General features: G+C 40.5%; 2 protein-coding genes and 1 gene segment (V, D, J or C); 1 reads left to right on the plus strand and 2 right to left on the minus strand.

Moving 5' to 3' along the window:
* Window positions 1–330: 330 nt before the first annotated feature.
* Window positions 331–2430, minus strand: LOC128601613 (uncharacterized). Its single transcript, XM_053614921.1, has 6 exons — window positions 2103–2430; window positions 1853–1951; window positions 974–1066; window positions 752–850; window positions 580–617; window positions 331–450 (listed from the first exon to the last, which is right to left on the minus strand). The coding sequence occupies exons 1-6, from the start codon at window positions 2380–2382 to the stop codon at window positions 331–333; spliced, it is 729 nt and encodes a 242-aa protein (XP_053470896.1). The 5' UTR covers window positions 2383–2430.
* Window positions 2431–6386: 3956 nt separating this feature from the next.
* Window positions 6387–9623, plus strand: LOC128601494 (immunoglobulin alpha-2 heavy chain-like). The gene is made up of 6 exons (XM_053614753.1): window positions 6387–7467; window positions 7566–7898; window positions 8029–8379; window positions 8469–8567; window positions 8669–8703; window positions 8879–9623. Exons 1-6 carry the CDS (start codon window positions 7428–7430, stop codon window positions 8996–8998), a joined length of 978 nt encoding a protein of 325 aa, XP_053470728.1. The 5' UTR covers window positions 6387–7427; the 3' UTR covers window positions 8999–9623.
* A 7952-nt stretch (window positions 9624–17575) lies between these two features.
* On the minus strand, window positions 17576–20903 carry LOC128601517 (immunoglobulin lambda variable 4-60-like). The segment is given in 4 exon segments: window positions 17576–18210; window positions 18388–18486; window positions 19521–19862; window positions 19961–20903. Coding segments are annotated over 4 exon segments (618 nt in total).
* Between the last annotated feature and the right edge of the window lie 480 nt (window positions 20904–21383).

Raw genomic sequence — 21383 nt, forward strand, 5'->3', positions numbered from 1 at the left:
GCAAAATAAATTAAAAACACAAGTTAAAGCAAGATGTGAACCATGAGCCGTTCTTTAATACTTTCACCTTCAGAATCAAACAAAATGTTCTTTTACATTCTAGAAATCATGTGCAAGAGAAAATGCTGAGAAAAAAAATCCCAAATATAAGACTTTCATTCAAGAAAGAAAAAAACAGCAGGATGTAGGATTTTGATCAGAAATATTTTTTAAAGCTTCATCCATCAAGTGAAGCAAATCAGTGGATGAATGATGTTAGGAGTCACCATGGAAACATCAAAAAAACTTACATTTTGGTTGTGTTTCAAGTCTGAAGTCATTTGTCTTTATCTATTTTATTTTAACTTGTGCATAAACGTCTTCATGGCTCTTGTCTCTGGATGTTCTGGAGGATGAAGGTTTCTTAGCAAAACTCACAGCTGCATAGTTCAAGACATCTTCATCATCAGCCTGATAAAGAACAAGAGCCGTTATTGTGTAAATAGTTGTCTATTCGAATTCTCTGTGCATTGTGGATTGTAGGTCAGATGTGGATTTATTTAACAGAATAGAATCACAATTAATAGAAGACTGGATTACCTGATTGGTGGGAGTTTGATGGTTTCTTGATGAAGCACCTGAACAATAATACACATAAGTAAAGTTTAAATGTAGAAAGGATTCACATTTTGGTGACAAATTTATACAGTAACTCTATAAATAATAATAATAATAATAATAATAATAATAATAATAATAAAAGTAAACAAACCTTCTCTCTGATTTTTATATAAAACTCCAAGCAGAAACACGATTACAATAAGAGATATTATAATGGAGGTCGTTAAGACAATAATCCAAAAGTTGTCTCCTGAAATGATGAAAATGAACAACTTGTATAAATATTGGATGATTTATTAACAGGAAAAGATTTTAAGTACAGAAATTTCTGTTATAGAAAGTGAAAGGAAGTTTATTTGATCAAAACTCTTACCTTCTCCATGGCTGCAGTTTGAATCCTGGCGTGTAACAGAATCTGTGTTGTTGTTAACCGTTCCAGGTGTAGGACAGTGTTTCATCTCTTCACCTTTACAAATACATTGGAAAAGCAGCAAATAAACAGAAATGATACTAAATATGAATAATGTGAAATATTCAACATTTATTGCATATATTCCCCCTTAGTTCCAGGTAAAAAAAAAAAAAAAAAGGTAAAAAAAAACAGCCGTGTGTAATCCGTATCCTCGGTTTTGTAAACCGCCTTAAAGTTGGGTTTATATTGGACATTCGCTGTACATTCGAGCTTCTTTCTTCTATTTCTCAAGAAATAAACACACAAAAAGGACATAATGTGTACTGTCTTAATAATGTGTATTGAGTGGACATCGAACCAGTACATCTGAATATATTTTTAAATTTTCTCCCGTTGAAGCCCGGAAGCGGAAGCGGACTTTGGGAAACGCAGGTCATCAGCACAGTCAGTAAAAAGTGCATGACTTGGGCAACTATATAAGATTTTTATATGGCACAATAAGTTTATATGTGTGGTATAATTAATAATATATATATATATATGCTATGAAAAATTCTTTATCCGTACTGTATCCTAACACTGCAATAAGTTAGATATCCTGTTAAGTAGACCACTATAAACTTAGTAGAATCTTATACAGTTGCCCAGGTCATACACTTTTTAGATGGTCCCTTACTGACTCCATTACAATAAGGCGCTGATGACCTGCGTTTCCCAAAGCCCGAAAACACCTTTGTCATCAGCGCCTTATAGTAATGGAGTCAGTAAGGGAAAAGGTTTTAACTACAGAAAATTCTGTTATAGAAAGTGAAAGGAAGTTTATTTGATCAAAACTCTTACCTTTTCCATCACTGCTCTTTGAACCCTCATTGGACCCTGTAACAGAATCTGTGTTGTTGTTAACCGTTCCAGGTGTAGGACAGTGTTTCATCTCTTCACCTTTACAAATACATTGGAAAAGCAGCAAATAAACAGAAATGATACTAAATATGAATAATGTGAAATATTCAACATTTAATGCATATGTACACATAATTCTGGTTAAAGTGTTGATCTGGAATTAGCAGGTTATCAGAGTAAAACTGTTTACCTTCAAATTGCAGACGTGTTCCAGATGTGAACTTTATTGTAATTCCCTCCACATCTCCACAGAAATATTCTCCTCCATCATCTTCTCTCGTTCCGATAATGTTGAGATCAAACTTCTGGTCATTTACAGTCATACTGAAGCGGCTATCTTTAAATCCCTCTGCAAATGTGTAATTACTTTGCCCGTAACGTCTTACAAAATACTGAGGCACTTTTCCAAAACTCTGTCTGTACCAAGCTAAATTATTTTTGTTTTTGTCCTTGCTCATGCTACACTCCATAGTTACATCTTCTCCACGCTTTACTGTTTTCACATGAAGCTCCTTGATCTCAGCAGTTTTTCCTTTAAAAAAGTGTTTAATATTTAATGTTTAATGTCAGTAAATGATTTAAATATGAAATTTGACTATTTTAAATGAAAGTTTTCAAAATGTTACTCACCAGCTGTGCAGAGAGAAAAAAGAGAGTAAAGCGCGACAAAGAGTGTGATCATCGTTCCTGTTTAGACAAAGTGATAGTGAGGTAATGAACTTGTGAGTTCAGTAGAAAAGCAGGTCCAGACTCACGCCTGATTGGATGTTTTGAAGCTGTGGACTGATTTGATTGGTCCATTAGCTGTAATGAGATGTGAAGCTCACAGTGAATTCTTGTCTATTCTGATGCTGTGATGAGTCACATGACTTTACAGATATGATGTACTGGAGCTCTATCAGTCCTGTGTGCTGGAACCTCTCTGATAGAAGAAGTTTAATGAAGTGCTTTTAGGTCAGCAGATCTAACAACCCCAAAGAGGAATAATGTGTAATCCCGCTGTGGGGGAGGGGGACGCAGTACAGTTTCAGTATGGTCCTTTCACAAATCATTTGTCTAAGGTAGAACCTGGAGTGAGCGTATATACGGGGTTTTACGGTAATCATCAGACACTTTGGGGGAAAAGCACATCTGTATTATTTAAGATGTAGACACTAGAAAGGTTTACAGTAGAAAATGTTACTTTCATTCTTTCTTTTTACTAAAAGATGTTACATACAGCAGTTAATAAGAAAGTGTGCATGTAACTTTATAGTGTTTACATTTTAACTAAAATGTAACTAAAACTAAAACATGGTGTGAATTTTAACAGTGAACAATATTAAAGGTCATGACATTGTGTATGTATAAATGAATTTAGTTAAATTATCACTTTAGCATTTAGACATGAAGTTATTCCAGATGAAATGTGATTAGCATTATTAGCACAGTACTGATTAGCATAGGAAAGCTCTTTGAGTTGTGAAAGAGTGTGATTATCTCATACCCTTTCATTCTACTCCTACCTCAACCACCGGTGTCTCCCCATCAGAGCTACTGCACAATCACAGGAGGAGAACAAAGGTGGACATTTTTCCTGTGGGGAAGAAAAGTGACAAATTCTCACAGGTCAAGGACATTGTTAGGGAGAAACAGACAAAATACAAAACATACACTGATACACGGAGAGGAGCAAAGGAGCTTGTAATCAAGACGGGACATCAGGTGAGAGTTTGGAGGCCTGAACATGTACTCAAAGGCAGAGGTCAAAGGTCACTCCTGTCTGTTCAGAGGCAAATTGGAACAAGCACTTTCATACTTAGTGATGGAATGAAATGGAATGGGTCACGGCTCAGTCATTTTCCAGATGGAGCTGAAACTCTTCTGCTGGAGGAAACGGACCAAATGTCAATCCACACTCTCAGGAGGAGAGGGAGAACTGGTAAACCACCTGGCTGCTTAAAAGACTTAAACTAGGATCAAGTGTTAATAGTGAAAAAGGCGTGTTACGGGTGTTGAATGTGACAGGGCTGGACACACTACAGTTTGTAACACTGGATGAGTTTGCTTTCAGATGTCTTTATTATTCAGGTTTGTTAATTACAGTGAGTTATCACTATGGAAGTGCTGGACTTAATCTTACAGGTAGTGATGCTGAATGATTGTTTCCATAGTGACTGTACCTCATATGATCTTTAATTGATCTGTGTGGATGCAACATGTTCAGTTTAATGCTGTCAGTTAATCTTTACTTAAAGTGTGTCTAAAATCTTCTTACACCAGAACAGCTCCTCGTTTGCAGGTTTTCCTCCATGATGACATGCTGCTTGAGTGCTGGAACCAAATGAAACTAATAAAAACAATAAAAGGATGAACCTCCAGCAGAGCTGCATACACATAAGTGAGGTATGGAATTGCAGAAGTGATCCATGGCTCAGAATTAATTCCTCTGTGTGACAGCAAACCTGTGATTATAAGCCCCGCCCACAAACAAGCCTAGAAGCAGTCATGAGAGTGGACTCGAGTGTTCAGTCCAAGTGTGAGAACGCTCTTAACACATTTGTAGAAGTGTTACTGGCTGCAGCAGCGCTCTCTCACATCATGCAGTTGTTTCAGTTGAACAGAAATAGCATTGTGGTTTCTGAGTTTCTGAGACTGAGTGTTTTAATCAGCAGCTCACACTGACTTCTTTTGGGTCACTTCAACAGTCCAAATGTCTTCATGTTAGAATCTCAGGCTAAAACACAAAAGAGCTGGAGTTCATTCATAAAAATGTCTCTAAAAAGATCATGTAGAATGTCGAGAGCACTATTTATTCAAACTGTGCTAGAGACTGTGCTCTATCTGTGTGAGGCCTGTTATCCACCCTAAAGGACATAACAACAGAGACAGAACTGGGATTAATTCAAGTATAATCTCACACCTTTGGGTAGATTTGAATCATGTAATGATTAACCTGTATAAAACAAGTCCAAAATTATTTATTCAGAAGGTTTAGACAAAGTGACCCAGTGTGTGAGGGTGTGGAGGAAGACTCGAGAGGCAGCCGGAATCTTAACTGATCTCCGGGTTCACGATTATTCAGGCCGCGCTTTTCAGTGCACTTTCAAAACAACAAACAGAAAACTCACGCCTTTTTCTCTGTTAGGTTCAAGTTCACACTTCTTGGCATTTGCTTGTGTACTTGTGATTGTGTCTGGGTGTGTGCGTGTGTGTGTGTGGGGGGGGGGTCTCGTGCTCTGTCTCTTTCTCTTACTTGCAGGTTTAAAAAATCTCAAATAGACACAAATAATTAGACTGTCGGTTAGACCCGCCTCCTCTCCATCCACAGCTGAAGCTCGACCACGCCCCCACCGCCACAGTTACTTTGCTAAGGCTTTTCAGTTTTATTTAAATTACAGGTGGAATTTATTTATCTATTATTTGTGTTTGTTCTTTCATTTAGCTTTTATGTTATATAATATTCATAAATTGTAATGTTTATGTTCACAAACACAAAGACGCAAATACACATTAACACAGAAGTTTAAACCAGGCTTTACTGTGTGTGTGTGTGTGTGTGTGTGTGTGTGTGTGTGTGTGTGTGTGTGTGCGTGTGCGTGTGCGTACAAACAGCGTATCCTAAAAATACATATAACATAATATAACTTTTGATAAAACCTGGTCCTGATCTCTTTGGTGGTGGTTTGGACTACACGTAACAATGCACCATATTTCTGGTCCTGAAGTAGCTGCTGCGTGCTACAGAACCACCATCTTGATCAGAACCACTGGATTTATAAAAGTCTTACATCTCTTACAGCCCTGATAAAGAAAGAATCAAACTCTTTACTTTATATCTCTCACTTTAAACCACAGTGCTGTTTCCATTAACACTGACACACACTCTCTGGTGTGAGATGGAAACTAGAGGACAAACGTCTCAAGCCAAACACCAGCGTGAGGCCATTAAGGTTTTTACCACATCAAAGGTGCTGAAACTGCCGGACTCATAGACTGCAGCAGCACTTTGTCTAAACGTTTTGCATGCATAAGTCTAGACATGTTTTACAGCTTCATCATTTAATAATCATATAGTGTGAGAATATTCTTTAATTAATACCCTTTCTTTCTTGTTTTTAAAACGTTTTGTGTTTTAAAGTGGACAAGTCCTCACAGAGATCGAGCTCAGTCTCTAGCACAGTCTGTACATCAGATTTATCAGAGACATTATCATCAATGAGTTTCATCTCTTTTGTGTTTTAGCCTGAGATTGTAATATAAAGACATTTGGACTGTTGAAGTGACACAAAATAAGTCCGTGTGAGCTGCTGGCTAAAACACTCATCTATCTGAGGCTTGAAACCACAATGCTATTTCTGTTAAACTGAAACCATGTGATGTGACAGAGCGCTGCTGCAGCCAGTAACACTTCTTCACATGCATTAAGAGCGTTTGGATCGAATACTTGAGTCCACATTCAGAATGTTTCTGGTCCCGTTTGGGGGCGGGGATGAAAATCACAGGTTTGCCTTCACATTGAAGAATTCCTTCTGAACCGTGGATCGATTGTGCAGTTCCATACGTCACTTTTGTACACACAGGTTTGCAAAATGGTAGCCATTAGGTTCATCCTTTTCTTCTCAGGTGATGAAGAACAGCAGTTTCTGGAAGCACGGCATGTCATCATGCAGGAAAACCTGCAAAAGAGAAGTCATTCTGATGTAAGAAGATTTTTAGCCATGGAGGCTGATGCTGAGCCAAACTGCTCCAGTGCTGTGAAAGTACACCTCTCCCTTCCCACCTTACACTCTATAACAGTGGACTACATAAAGTTTATCCCAATATGCAGGCAATACAAGGTGAAATAAAAACACACCCACTTTAATACTGACACAAGGCCAAGTAGACACGTGTTGTCTTTCCTGCCCACACGTTATATTTGTAGCTTGTGGTTGTAAACTAGAGGTTGCATTGGGACTGGAATCCTGCTGAACCCAACAGAAAAGTTGCAGGAGTGAGAGATATGAAGCTCACAGGACAAAGAACGTTCACTTGGGAGTAAATGCTTTATCCTTGTCAGGGTCTCTACAGTGTAAAAATCTATTATATTGTGGGAAATAGACTAAAGTGATTAGAAAATATTGTGGACAGGTTCAGATAAAACATTAACTGAGTAAGAGTAGGATTGGTCAGAATTCCTTCAAAAGTCAGCAGGATTGGGATAAAAACAATTACATATAGTTCAAGAAGAAAATCTCCTTCTACGACATCACATCACTGAATCTGGATTTAATCTCCCTCCTCAGTTCTTTAAACACTTTAACAAGTTCAGTGCAGCTGAAAGTGCTGATGTAGTGCTGCGTCATTTCCCATCACGACTATCTGTAGACTACATACAGCCTTTTTTACTGAGACTTTACATCTCATTACAGATACTGGACCAATCAAATCAGTCCACAGCTTCAAACCATCCAATCAGGGGAGACTCTGAACCTGGTTTTCTACTGAACTCACAAGTTCATTACCTCACTATCACTTTGTCTGAACAGGAACGATGATCACACTCTTTGTCGCTCTTTCTCTCGTCATAACTGGTGAGTGACATTTAGAATATTTTAATCTGAAATACTTTCACTGCATATTGATCTTATTTAATGACATCATTAAACCTTAAACACTGATTTTGTTTCAGTGAAAACTTCTGATGTCAAGGATCTTCAAGTTCAAAAAGTAAAGCGTGGAGAAAATGTAACTATAAAATGTGACGACTTTAACGGTGACAAAAATAAATTAGTTTGGTTCAAACAGAGTTTTGGAAAATTACCTCAGTTTATTGTTAAACCGGTGGAGAAGACGAACAGATACGGTGCAGGATTTAATGATGGACGCTTCAGTACTAGTGTAGATAAACTGTTTCATCTCAACATCAAAGAAATCAAAGAAGAGGATTCAGGAACCTATTTCTGTGCAGAAGAGCTGAATTCTTCACTATACTTTGCATCTGGAACCGTTTTGGTTGTTGAAGGTAAACAGTTTTACTCTGATATCCTGCTCCTGAACTCGATCTAATTCCAGATCAACACTTTATCTAGAATTCTCTATCATGTCACACCACTCGTTATTTATAGTATTATTTTTACTAATTGATGTTAAAGCTGAGGAGATGAAACAACATCCTCCGACTGTCACGGTGATGGAGAACGGAGAGTCGCTCACACTCCAGTGTTCAGTACAAGCGTTTACTTCAAGCTGTGAAGGACAGAGTGTGTACTGGTTCAGACACGGCTCAGGAGAATCTCATCCAGGAATCATTTACACTCATGGAGACGGCAGTGATGAGTGTAAGAAGAGCTCTGAGGCTGGTTCTCCTACGCAGAGCTGTGTCTACACTCTCCCCAAGAGGAACCTCCCAACCTCTGATAATGGAACGTTCTACTGTGCTGTGGCTGCGTGTGGACAAATCCTCTTTGGGAATGGAACTAAAGTGAAAGTAATTCAAATAGAAGGTAAGACATTTGAGGACCTAAAAGTCCTGTTGATAACTCAGAGACAGTTATAGTGATACTGATCCAAATGATGCTTTTTATCTTTTCAGAAAATAATTGGATTGATTTTGTCTTAACAACCTCCAACATAATATCTGTTATTGTGATCATGGTTCTGGTTGGAGTTTTACTTAAAAAACAAAGAAAAGGTTTGTTTACTGTAATTATTATTATTTTAAAAAATGAATTTTCATCACAAAAACACTTATTACAGTTAATCGTTACTGATATTTATTATTGTTGTATAAAGGGGCTTCCAGCGACCATCCAGATAACACAAATCAGGTAATCCAGTGTTTTATCATGTGTATTGATTTTCTTTAAATAAATACAGATCTGTCCTCGAGTCTACAGGACATGTAGGATTATAACTGACATCACCTTACAAAATACAGTCAATAATAACTTTGTGAATCTTTTAATCCGCTCTGGTTTATAAACGGCTCTTGTTCTTTATCAGGCTGATGATGAAGATGTCTTGAACTATGCAGCTGTGAGTTTTGCTAAGAAACCTTCATCCTCCAGAGCATCCAGAGACAAGAGCCATGAAGACGTTTATGCACAAGTTAAAATAAAATAGATAAAGTGACTTCAGAATTGAAACACAAACAAAGTGTAATTATTTACTCGTTTTGGAGACGGCAGTGTCATATTTTAATCAGACTAAAACTAGTGAGATTTATTGCTGTTAATCGAGCTGTTTCCATGGTGACTGCTAAAATCATGACTATACTAGTTTGCTTTAGTTGATTAAGACTGAAGCTTCTTTTTATTTGTGATCAAAAAGTTATATACTTACACGATTACAGTCTTTGTAATGCTGTCATTGGTCTTTCATTAACTTTGATCAGATCCTATTTAAATTATATCCTATTATATAATTCCATTATATTCTGTTATATTGACTCTTTTTTTCTGTGTTGTAACATGGGAGGTTTAAGGGGATAAATCTGTGTATAATGTAATTACTGTAAATGAGATAAAACATATTTCCTAAATTTCTAGTCAGTACATCAGTAACTACAGTGCAGGTTTACGCATTATTTATGTTTTTATAAATATTAAGGACTTTTAAGTGAAAGAAGGCTGAATATAAAGATGTGTGGTTACCGTTTTGATTATTTGACTGCTTAATCTGAAATTAAACTCCAGATAGTAAATTTTAATACAGATTAAAAATGTGTAATAATGACTGATTAAGTGCCAAGGTTTCATTTATATTTGCATTTGTTTTTATTTTACATAATTTACATTGAAAACTTTAATAAAAAAATCTATGAATGACATATTACATCATTTTGGTCATTTGTTGTGTGTGACTAGTTAAGATTTTCATATTTAGCAGTGAATAAATACAAATGAGGAACATGTCCGTTATCGCTGTACCTAACACGCCTCCCTGGAATCTCCCTCAATAATAAAATGTAAAAGTAGTACACATGTGCATGATGTGATGTGGGAAGTAAGAAGTCTGTCATTTAATGAAGTATGAAGTCCGTCGTTTCACCGTTGAGTAATTTTACTCAAACCTATATATAATATATATATATATATATATATATATATATATATATATATATATATATATATATATATATATATATATATAAATGTATTAAAGGAAAAAAGTTTTTGAAGTTCAATTTGGTTATGGAGTAGAAGTCTTGCCTTTTACTTCTGTTTTAATTTGGCATTGACCAAAATATCATACAGATATGCTAAGCACATGTGCATGTGAACATTCTGATTAACATGCTCCATTTGAGAGAGAGTCTAGGTTTTGCTTCATGTGCCAAGGCCTCCTGCCAGCATCCGCTCCTCAATTCTATGAAAATGATGAAAACCACCAGAAACATGGTCCACTTACTCATCACTCAGTGGATACCAACTTTTATCTGTTACATTACAATTTTTTTTGGGAAAAGTTTTATTTTAATGACTCAGACATCGTAAAAAAAAAATAACTAACACAGACTTTGTTTAGGGTACCTAAGACTTTTGCACAGTACTGTCTATGTCACGTGAGGAGGTTGAGGACGGATGCAAATGCAGATCAGAGTTTTATTATATGAGATATAGGCAGACAAATCCAAATCATGGAACAATTGCGTGGTCAAAACAGGCAAATGGTCAGCATTCAGTAAACAGGATAAACAAACAGGTGTGTGTGATTAGAATTCCGGAGAAGGTGATCGTGTGCATGTGTGGGAAGTGTAGTCCTCTTTGGCCATGTTTGTAGTTCATGGTGTATTGTGGGAAATGGAGTCACTGTTTTGCTGTGATGTGACAGAAACACCCCTTACCCCCACCCCCAAGGCCGCTTCTCACGAAGCACCAAAAAACACAGGAACGCGTCTTGGGAGGCCGTCTCTTCGACCTCGGACAGGAACGTGTCTTGGGAGGCCATGTCTTCGACCTCGGACAGGAATGCGGCTTGGGAGGCCGTCTCTTCGACCTCAGACAGGAACTTGACTTTATGCTGGAGATCAAGAATGAGACAAGCTCATTGGTTTCATGCTGGAGCCTCTCTCAAGGTGGTCTCACCTGCAGTGCTCCAGTATGAGACCCACGAGGTGGTCTTACCAGCAGAGCCCCATTCGGAGGTCATAATGGTGACCCCCTCCACAGAGCTCCAACCTGAGACCCATGAGGTGGTCTCACCTGCCGAGCTCTAGCCAGAGGTCAACATGGCGACCTCCTCCCCAGAGCTCCAGCATGAGATCCATGAGGTGGTCTCATCTACAGAGCTCCAGCCAGAGATCAACATGGCGACCTCATCTCCCGAGCTCCAACCTGAGACCGACGAGGTGGTCTAACCTGCCGAGCCCCAGTCGGAGGTCACCATGGTGACCTCCTCCCCAGAGCTCCAGCATGAGATCCATGAGGTGGTCTCATCTGCAGAGATCCAGCCAAAGGTCAACATGGTGACCTCATATCCTGAGCTCCAACCTGCTCACCAAGTTCTCCTCATGCCTGAAGCTGTCGTCATCACCAACCAGGTTCTGCTCATGCCTGAAACTGATGTCATGAACAACCAGGCTCTGCTCATGACTGAAGCCGACATCATCACCAACCAGGTTCTGCTCACGCCTGAAACTGACGTCACGACCAACTAGGCTCTGCTCCTGCCTGAAGCCAACATCATCACCAACCAGGTTCTGCTCACGCCTGAAACTGACGTCAAGACCAACCAGTTTCTGCTCATGCCTGAAACCGATTTCATGACCAACCAGGTTCTGCTCATGCCTGAAACCGATGTCACGACCAACCAGGTTCTGATCATGCCCGAGTCTACTGACACGGACAACCAAGTTCTGATCACGCCCAAGTCTGCTGACACGGACAACCAAGTTCTGCTCACGCTCATGGTTGGCGACACGGCCAACCAAGCTCTGCTTACACCCAAGCCTGGTGACACATCCAACCGAGTTCAGCCGGCTGAGTCGGTGAAGAACGACACTTAGCCTCTTGGTGTGGCTAAGGACGACACTCCGCCTTCCTACTCAGCCAAGGATGTCGCTCCGCATCCCTGCAGTTAAATGGGACACCTAATGGAGTCTAGGCCAAATGTGATTTTGGCCATTGATTTCACAGCCTTGGAACCCTCTCGCGCTGACATTGAGAATGTCATGATCATAACCAATGTGTTTCCTCCTGTGGGGTAGCCACAAGGGATCAGTGAGTGGAGACAGTGGCACAGGTCCTTGTGTCTGAGTGGTTTTGTAGGCTCGGAGTGCCGAGTCGTATCCATTCCAATCAGGGCCAGAATTTTGAGGGTAATCTCATTCAGCAGCTTTGCCACCTACACGGTGTTGAGAACTCCTGCACTATGCCATATCACCCGGCGGGGAATGGACAATGTGAGCACTTCAACTGGACACTGCATGATCTGTTGCAGTCACTGTGAGCTTCTCAGAAGGGAGATTGGCCTCTTTGCCTTCCACAGGTGATATTTTTGTATAGAACTACTCCTCAACAAAGTATGGATGAATCCCTATACTTGATGTTTAGGCAGGAGCAGTAGCTCCCAGTTGACTTCCTGCTTGGAAGAGTTCAGGAGCCCGAAGCTGGAAGTGTGCATAGGTGGGTCCTGGAACAACAGAATAGGCTGCAGGTAGCTTTTGAAGGAGCTAGAGAGCAGCTAAATATTGCTGCAGAATGTTGTAAGACTCGACATGATGAACATATCCAGGAGGTACCATTAAGGGAGGGCCAGTTGGTCCTTCTTATGGATTTTAATGTGAGAGTTTGGCATAATATCCATGACTTCTGTAACCCAGTGGTATACCATATCATGAAAGCTGCTAAGGCTGGTGGGCCTGTGTATTCCATCACCCCAGTGAATGTTAGTTTAGTTAGTTCCGTCCGCGCAGCGGGGCGCATCGGGCAACAAGCATTCGCCAGCGGGCTCGGTCGGAAGCGTCGATTTCCACATCTTCCCACTTGACATCGAGCGCTCGTAGATCTTCCATGAATGTTCGTCGCCAAGTATTCCGCGGCCGCCCTACTCTTCTCTTCCCCCGTGGCGGCGTCCAGCGCAGCGCGATCTTTGCGTGGCGGTGGTCAGACATCCGTAGAATGTGTCCTGCAAAGCGCATTCTTTACTCTACGACCATTTCTGCCAGGCTGCGGGAGTTTGTTCTTCTTAGAATTTCTTCGTTTGAAATACGATCACGGTATGATACACCGAGTATTCTTCTCAGGCATCGTTGTTGAAACACATTCAGCTTGTGGATGACTGCCCTCGAGCTCTTCCAAGTTTCAGATGCATAGATGGCGGTTGGGATGATGATGCTATTAAACAGGCGAAGTTTGCTGTTGGTGTGGATAGTTCGCCTAGCCCAAATCGGTTGTAGCTGTTGGAAGACTGCAAATGCTCTGCCGATTCTGCGATTGACATCCACGTTAGTCCCACCATCCGCAGCCACAATGCTGCCAAGGTAGGTGAACTGTTTGACTTCTTCGATCAGCTGGTTGCTCACCGTGATCCGCACCGGCGTCATCCGGCCGACGGCCATGACGTTGGTCTTGTCAGTGCTGATCCGTAACCCAACTTTGGCTGCTTCGTGCTCCAGGCTAGTGGTCATCTCCTGTAAGACTTTCCCATTCTGCGCCAATAGCACAATATCGTCGGCGAATTCCAGGTCGGTCAGGCGTCCCTGGCCTGTCCACGGAATTCCAGACGCTGGCTGTGTTAGTGCTCGTCGCATGACGAAGTCCATCATCATGAGGAAAAAGAATGGTGAAAGAATGCAGCCCTGTCTGACTCCAGTCTCGATGGTGAAAAAGGCAGTATGACCTGTGTCCGTCCGGATGCAACAGCTAGAATCCTGATATAAGTTCTGGAAAATGGCGATAAACCGCTGTGGAATGCCATATAGCCGTGCGATGTTCCAAAGCGATTTCCGGTGGACGCTGTCAAACGCCTTCTTAAAGTCTATAAAGTTGACCAAGAGCGGTTTCTGATATTCGGAGCTTTGTTCAATGATGTTTCGAAGAGCAAAGATTTGTTCAGTGCACGACCGACCGCTTCTAAACCCGGCCTGTTCGTCCCGTAGAGCCTGATCGACTGCTCGCAGTATCCGTTTGAGGAGGACGAGACAAAATACCTTGCCTGGAACAGACAGAAGGGTGATGCCTCTCCAATTGTTACAGTCTGCGAGATTACCTTTCTTAGGTAATTTGACGATGACACCCTGTCTCCAGTCATTTGGGACACGTTCCATTTGCCAGCAGTCATTGAGCAGCGTAGTGAGCACCCGTACAACTTCATCACCACCCGCTTTCAGCATTTCTGCCGAGATTTGGTCAAGACCAGGTGCTTTGTTGTTTTTCAGATGACGAATCGCTGCAGCGACCTCAGCATCCATGATGTCGCTCATGTCCACTTCCAGCTCACAGGGAGGAGGAAAGACTGTAAAGTCGTGCGTGGCTACGGGAGCCGGCTGGTTTAGGGTGTCTTTGAAATGTTCCACCCAACGCGCGTCCTGCTCTTCTTTGCTAACTAGCATCCTGCCGGTTGTATCCCTTATCGGCCCAGTGGAACCGCTTCGGGCCCGAGTGAGATCTCTGACCACACGAAAAAGAGTCCTGCTGTCACCCTGGTCCGCAGCCAGTTGTGCTTCAGTGCCCTTCCGGTCCAGCCAGTCCTTCTTGTCTGCTCGGCAACTCCTCTTGACCCTGCGGTCGAGTTCTCGGTACGCCTGCGATGCTTCATTTCGCTCCTCTTCGGTCTTTGCTTGATCGCGCTGACGTTTCTTGACCCGTCTTTCATCAAGCAACGACCATGTCCGGTCCTGAATCCACCGTTCTCGCTGCGTTCCACGCCGTCGACCAATCGTTCTCTCTGCCGTCTCTATGGCAGCATCCTTGATCTGTGCCCCCAGTGAATGATTTAAGTAAATTAAGGCAAGTGCACCGTTCAGCATTAAAATGGCATATTGGTAAGGACCCTGTGGGTATTCACCTGAATTGGCCAGGCCCAAGCCAGTATTACCTCTGGACAAGGAGGTCGAGGATGGAGACCTGTTTGTATTGGTGCCTGAGACACCACAGGTTGAGATAAACAGTAGGTGAGCCTCAGTTGTTTCCTGCAGGGCCGGAACTCGCTCTAGGGGTGTGGTCCCAGAGGTGGTGGACATTGGCCAGAGGTTGAGTCCGAAGTAGTGCCCCCACAGTCTACTCCTCTTCGTGTTGATGGTAGGGTGGTGCAACGATCTGGAAGATCTACGGCTGGGCAGCATTCTAATATGTATCATCTCCCCCGACCAGTGGGAGAAATAAATTGTCTATACTAATATAGCGCTTTTTTAACCTTAACGGTTTTACAAAGTGTTTTCCACTGATTCTCATTCACCCATTCACACACCAATTGTAGCAGAGATGCCATGCAAGGCACTAGCTTGCCATTGGGAGCAATTTGCGGTTCAGTGTCTTGCCCAAGGACACTTTGGCATATGGTGCCATGTGGGCCAGGAATCGAGCCGCCAACCCCACGATTAGTGGACAGCTCACTCTACCACCTGAGCCACAGCTGAATGAGTCACTGGGCCTGGGACAGCACCTAATCTCTAGTCTCTAGTGCTGTCTTTGCCTGGTTTCGGCCCTGGCATTAATTTCTCCAGGGGGTTGTGACCGAGTGCTCCATAGTTAGGTTGGCAATATAAAACACTTGGGGTAGCAACATGCTAAAACTCATGCTAGCAACATGCTAATTCATGCTGGTGTGACCAGGCAAACTGTTGCTTTTTTCTTCCCCATGATGAGTGACGAGGGTGCGGGCCAATCAGTGGTAGTCATGCCCTATTTAAGGTTTTATTGGGTACTGCACTGCATTCGTCATGTCTGATTGACCTTTTGGTTGAGCTTCCTGCAGCAACAAATGGGGAGGTGCTAGGGAGCATGTAGGTAGCTGTTTTGCTAAATATTTACATGTGTAAGTAAATGTGTTTGATATATTAGGTTTGCAACTGCAGTATCAGCGTCAGCACAGTATGTTTATCCATACCCCCATATGGACGTTTAAACGTGCATCCTCTTCATCCGCCTTGTATACGGCTCTCATTTTCAGGTGGGTTATACTCATTTGTAGTGTTTTGGGCTGTGTTTCGCTAGCAGGGAGGCTAATTTAAGGGTTGTTGCATTCTCAGAGTGCTAATGTTTAATCCCCCTAGCTAGCCAATGGACTATGGTCTTGGAAGAATATGCGAATGAAGACCACCTTCCAAGGAATGTTTGTTGGGAAATCAAACTAATTTCCACTGAAGGGTAAGCCTGCTTTCATATTTCAGCATGGGTGTAGTGGTGCGTTAGACTGCATGGATTAGTAATGTGTGCTCTTTTCTAGGTTGAATGGAGGTTACCCCTTCCCGTATTATTGAACGTGTGCAAGCGAGGAATTGTCGCTGTCCAGTTCGCAACCATTTTGGTGTTTTACATTTGCTGTCTTTATAATAGAATTCATTGTGTTGCTAACTGCTGTCATTATTATTTTGAGTGGTGTGGTATTGTGTCTGTTTTTGTTTTGTTTATTTGGCAGGTGAGCTCCGTATTACCTGATACATGGATGTTTTGTTTAAACGTGAGATTCGCATTTCTGTTTGTAAAAGTATTGGTTGTTTGGGCATCGTCTGCTTTTTATGTTTTGTTTGTATTTCTTTTGTGCTGGAATTGTGGCCTGTGTGGTGCATTTGGACCAGCAGCACTTTTGTGCAGTGGTTCACTTAGGGTAGGCCTGAATGCACCTTCTACGGGAGATGTAGTCTTCTAGTGTGTATGATCTCATGTGTGTGTGTGTGTGTGTGTGTGTGTGTGTGTGTATGTATGTGTGTGTGCGGGTGGGTGGGTGTGTGTACGTTGTTTTTTTGTTGTTGTTGTTGTTTCTTTCTTGTTAATTATTTAAGACTTTACACAATTACAGCATATTTGGGGCATCAGTGTGACGGTTTTAGGCTTCGGCCTTTTGCTGAAGTGGTTCGATGATTGGGACTCCAAAACATTTTAATGTTGTAAAATTATATTGAATCTTAATAAAGTGTCGATTATTTTGTATCGAACCCATGTCTCTGACCTTCCATTGTACAACGAACCTTTAGACCTTTAGATGTAGACTAAGACCTGGTGTTAATTAATTCTCTGGACAAATTTACCATGATGGCATAGTCTTTTTTTTTTTTTCATAGTTTGAGCAAAAAATAGATATTTTTAATTATAAATTAATTTTTATTGTTTCATTTATAAATTTATAATAGCAACATGCTAATTCATGTTAGCAACATGTTAGAACATGCTAGCAAAATATGCTAATTCATGCTAGCAATGTCTTTCTTTCTTTCTCTTTCCAAGTCATTAAATTAAAAGCTTATACAACTTTCAAACGTTCAGACGACTTTTCAGTTTTAATTTACATCATTTACAGTATGACTCATTTTATTACATACTGTGGAACATCATTTTGTTAATTAGTAGTGTGTGATCTGCCTAATACGCTTCCCTGGACTCTCAAACATTTGCTTGATGTGATGTGGAAAATATGAAGTTATCTTTGAATTTATGAAGAAAAATTTTAGAAATAAATAGGACTACTGCATTTTAAATTCACTTTAGATTTTATTTAATTTAATGCATTTTAAAAAATAATAAATTCCCTGAATTTCTCCCTAATTTATTCATGGCCAGTTCCTGCCCTCCAGTTAGGTCTCCCCTGTCACACAGCAGCTACCAACCAGGGAGGGTGAAGGCTATCACATGCTTCCTGTGAGACACGTGAAGCCAGATAACTGCATCTTTTTGAACTTCTGACCATCAGGGGGCAGCATAACACACCCACAGATTCCCATGATTGGCTGGTGTTGCTGTGATTGACAGGGGAGAGAGAGTATGTCCCTCCCTCCCAGAGAGCACGGCCAATTTTGCTCTCTTAGACTTCCGACCACGGATGTCTGTGGCATGCTCAGGATTAGACCCCGAGACAATAGGGAGAACGATTTTGTACTGCGCCTCTCAGGAGCCCTTAAATGCAGCTGTAAGTACGGCTGGTAAATACCTCCACATTACAGTTAGACCAAAATCATTCCAATATACGGACAATATAAGCAATTAGCTCTAGTTAAATCTAACACACTGTTTTCTCCTTAAATCAGTATTTCTTCCATTTGTATCTGAATTTCTAATTTGATCTTAATTTGAAAACAATCAGGATTATTGGAAAGATAAGAAGCATGAAGGCAAGAACTCCAACTCTAAAAATGGAGAGCCAGACCAGCACATGCGTCTGATCAGGACAACTGGAACCTGTATGGAAAAATATAATTGTTTAAAAAATAATAAACATCAGGAGCTGAAATATATAATGGAGTAACACTGAAAAAAACTTTAAATATTGGATGATTTATTAACAGGAAAAGGTTTTAACTACAGAAAATTCTGTTATAGAAAGTGAAAGGAAGTTTATTTGATCAAAACTCTTACCTTTTCCATCACTGCTCTTTGAACCCTCATCGGACCCTGTAACAGAATCTGTGTTGTTGTTAACCGTTCCAGGTGTAGGACAGTGTTTCATCTCTTCACCTTTACAAATACATTGGAAAAGCAGCAAATAAACAGAAATGATACTAAATATGAATAATGTGAAATATTCAACATTTATTGCATATATTCCCCCTTAGTTCCAGGTAAAAAAAAAAAAAAAAAAGCAAAAAAAAAAACAGCCGTATGTAATCTGTATCTTCGGTTTTGTAAACCGCCTTAACGTTGGGTTTATATTGGACATTCGCTGTACATTCGAGCTTCTTTCTTCTATTTCTCAAGAAATAAACACACAAAAAGGACATAATGTGTATTGTCTTAATAATGTGTATTGAGTGGACATCGAACCAGTACATCTGAATATATTTTTAAATTTTCTCCCGTTAAAGCCCGGAAGCGGAAGCGGGCTTTGGGAAACGCAGGTCATCAGCGCAGTCAGTAAAAAGTGCATGACTTGGGCAACTATATAAGATTTTTATATGGCACAATAAGTTTATATGTGTGATATAATTAATAATATATATATATGCTATAAAAAATTCTTTATCCGTACTGTATCCTAACACTGCAATAAGTTAGATATCCTGTTAAGTAGACCACTATAAACTTAGTAGAATCTTATACAGTTGCCCAGGTCATACACTTTTTAGATGGTCCCTTACTGACTCCATTACAATAAGGCGCTGATGACCTGCGTTTCCCAAAGCCCGAAAACACCTTTGTCATCAGCACCTTATAGTAATGGAGTCAGTAAGGGAAAAGGTTTTAACTACAGAAAATTCTGTTATAGAAAGTGAAAGGAAGTTTATTTGATCAAAACTCTTACCTTTTCCATCACTGCTCTTTGAACCCTCATTGAACCCTGTAACAGAATCTGTGTTGTTGTTAACCGTTCCAGGTGTAAGAGAGTGTTTCATCTCTTCACCTTTACAAATACATTGGAAAAGCAGCAAATAAACAGAAATGATACTAAATATGAATAATGTGAAATATTCAACATTTAATGCATATGTACACATAATTCTGGTTAAAGTGTTGATCTGGAATTAGCAGGTTATCAGAGTAAAACTGTTTACCTTCAAATTGCAGACGTGTTCCAGATGTGAACTTTATTTTATTTCCCTCCGCTTCTCCACAGAAATATTCTCCTCCATCATCTTCTCTCGTTCCGATAATGTTGAGATCAAACTTCTGGTCATTTACAGTCATACTGAAGCGGCTATCTTTAAATCCCTCTGCAAATGTGTAATTACTTTGCCCGTAATATCTTACAAAATACTGAGGCACTTTTCCAAAACTCTGTCTGTACCAAGCTAAATTATTTTTGTCTTTGCCCTTGCTCATGCTACACTCCATAGTTACATCTTCTCCACGCTTTACTGTTTTCACATGAAGCTCCTTGATGTCAGAAGTTTTTCCTGTAAAAAAGTGTTTAATATTTAATGTTTAATGTCAGTAAATGATTTAAATGTGAAATTTGACTATTTTAAATGAAAGTTTTCAAAATGTTACTCACCAGCTGTGCAGAGAGAAAAAAGAGAGTAAAGCGCGACAAAGAGTGTGATCATCGTTCCTGTTTAGACAAAGTGATAGTGAGGTAATGAACTTGTGAGTTCAGTAGAAAAGCAGGTCCAGACTCACGCCTGATTGGATGTTTTGAAGCTGTGGACTGATTTGATTGGTCTATTAGCTGTAATGAGATGTGAAGCTCACAGTGAATTCTGGTCTATTCTGATGCTGTGATGAGTCACATGACTTTACAGATATGATGTACTGGAGCTCTATCAGTCCTGTGTGCTGGAACCTCTCTGATAGAAGAAGTTTAATGAAGTGCTTTTAGGTCAGCAGATCTAACAACCCCAAAGAGGAATAATGTGTAATCCCGCTGTGGGGGAGGGGGACGCAGTACAGTTTCAGTATGGTCCTTTCACAAATCATTTGTCTAAGGTAGAACCTGGAGTGAGCGTATATACGGGGTTTTACGGTAATCATCAGACACTTGGGGGGAAACGCTCATCTGTATTATTTAAGATGTAGACACTAGAAAGGTTTACAGTAGAAAATGTTACTTTCATTCTTTCTTTTTACTAAAAGATGTTACATACAGCAGTTAATAAGAAAGTGTGCATGTAACTTTATAGTGTTTACATTTTAACTAAAATGTAACTAAAACTAAAACATGGTGTGAATTTTAACAGTGAACAATATTAAAGGTCATGACATTGTGTATGTATAAATGAATTTAGTTAAATTATCACTTTAGCATTTAGACATGAAGTTATTCCAGATGAAATGTGATTAGCATTATTAGCACAGTCCTGATTAGCATAGGAAAGCTCTTTGAGTTGTGAAAGAGTGTGATTATCTCATACCCTTTCATTCTACTCCTACCTCAACCCCAGGTGTCTCCCCATCAGAGCTACCGCACAATCACAGGAGGAGAACAAAGGTGGACATTTTTCCTGTGGGGGAGAAAAGTTACAAATTCTCACAGGTCAAGGACATTGTTAGGGAGAAACAGACAGAATACAAAACATACACTGATACACGGAGAGGAGCAAAGGAGCTTGTAATCAAGACTGGACATCAGGTGAGAGTTTGGAGGCCTGATCATGTACTCGAAGGCAGAGGTCAAAGGTCACTGATCCCCTGTCTGTTCAGAGGCAAATTGGACCAAGCACTTTCATACTTAGTGATGGAAAGAAATGGAATGGGTCACGGTTCAGTCATTTTCCAGATGGAGCTGAAACACTTCTGCTGTAGGAGACAGACCAAACGTCAATCCACACTCCCAGGAGGAGAGGGAGAACTGGTAAACCACCTGGCTGCTTAAAAGACTTAAACTAGGATCAAGTGTTAATAGTGAATAAGACGTGTTACGGGTGTTGAATGTGACAGGGCTGGACACACTACAGTTTGTAACACTGGATGAGTTTGCC

Source organism: Ictalurus furcatus, chromosome 25, assembly GCF_023375685.1.
Source record: "Ictalurus furcatus strain D&B chromosome 25, Billie_1.0, whole genome shotgun sequence".
Taxonomy (NCBI): domain Eukaryota; kingdom Metazoa; phylum Chordata; class Actinopteri; order Siluriformes; family Ictaluridae; genus Ictalurus; species Ictalurus furcatus.

Excerpts from the sequence above, each read along its gene's own strand:
- LOC128601613 (XM_053614921.1), bottom strand. The coding sequence starts at position 2,382 with ATGGAGTGTAGCATGAGCAAGGACAAAAACAAAAATAATTTAGCTTGG. Across the intron at positions 1,067-1,852 it reads AAAGAGCAGTGATGGAAAAG|GTGAAGAGATGAAACACTGT; the intron begins GTAAGAGTTTTG and ends GTATTTGTAAAG. Across the intron at positions 851-973 it reads AAACTGCAGCCATGGAGAAG|GAGACAACTTTTGGATTATT; the intron begins GTAAGAGTTTTG and ends TCATCATTTCAG.
- LOC128601494 (XM_053614753.1), top strand. The coding sequence starts at position 7,428 with ATGATCACACTCTTTGTCGCTCTTTCTCTCGTCATAACTG. Across the intron at positions 7,468-7,565 it reads TCTTTCTCTCGTCATAACTG|TGAAAACTTCTGATGTCAAG; the intron begins GTGAGTGACATT and ends ATTTTGTTTCAG. Across the intron at positions 8,380-8,468 it reads GAAAGTAATTCAAATAGAAG|AAAATAATTGGATTGATTTT; the intron begins GTAAGACATTTG and ends TTATCTTTTCAG.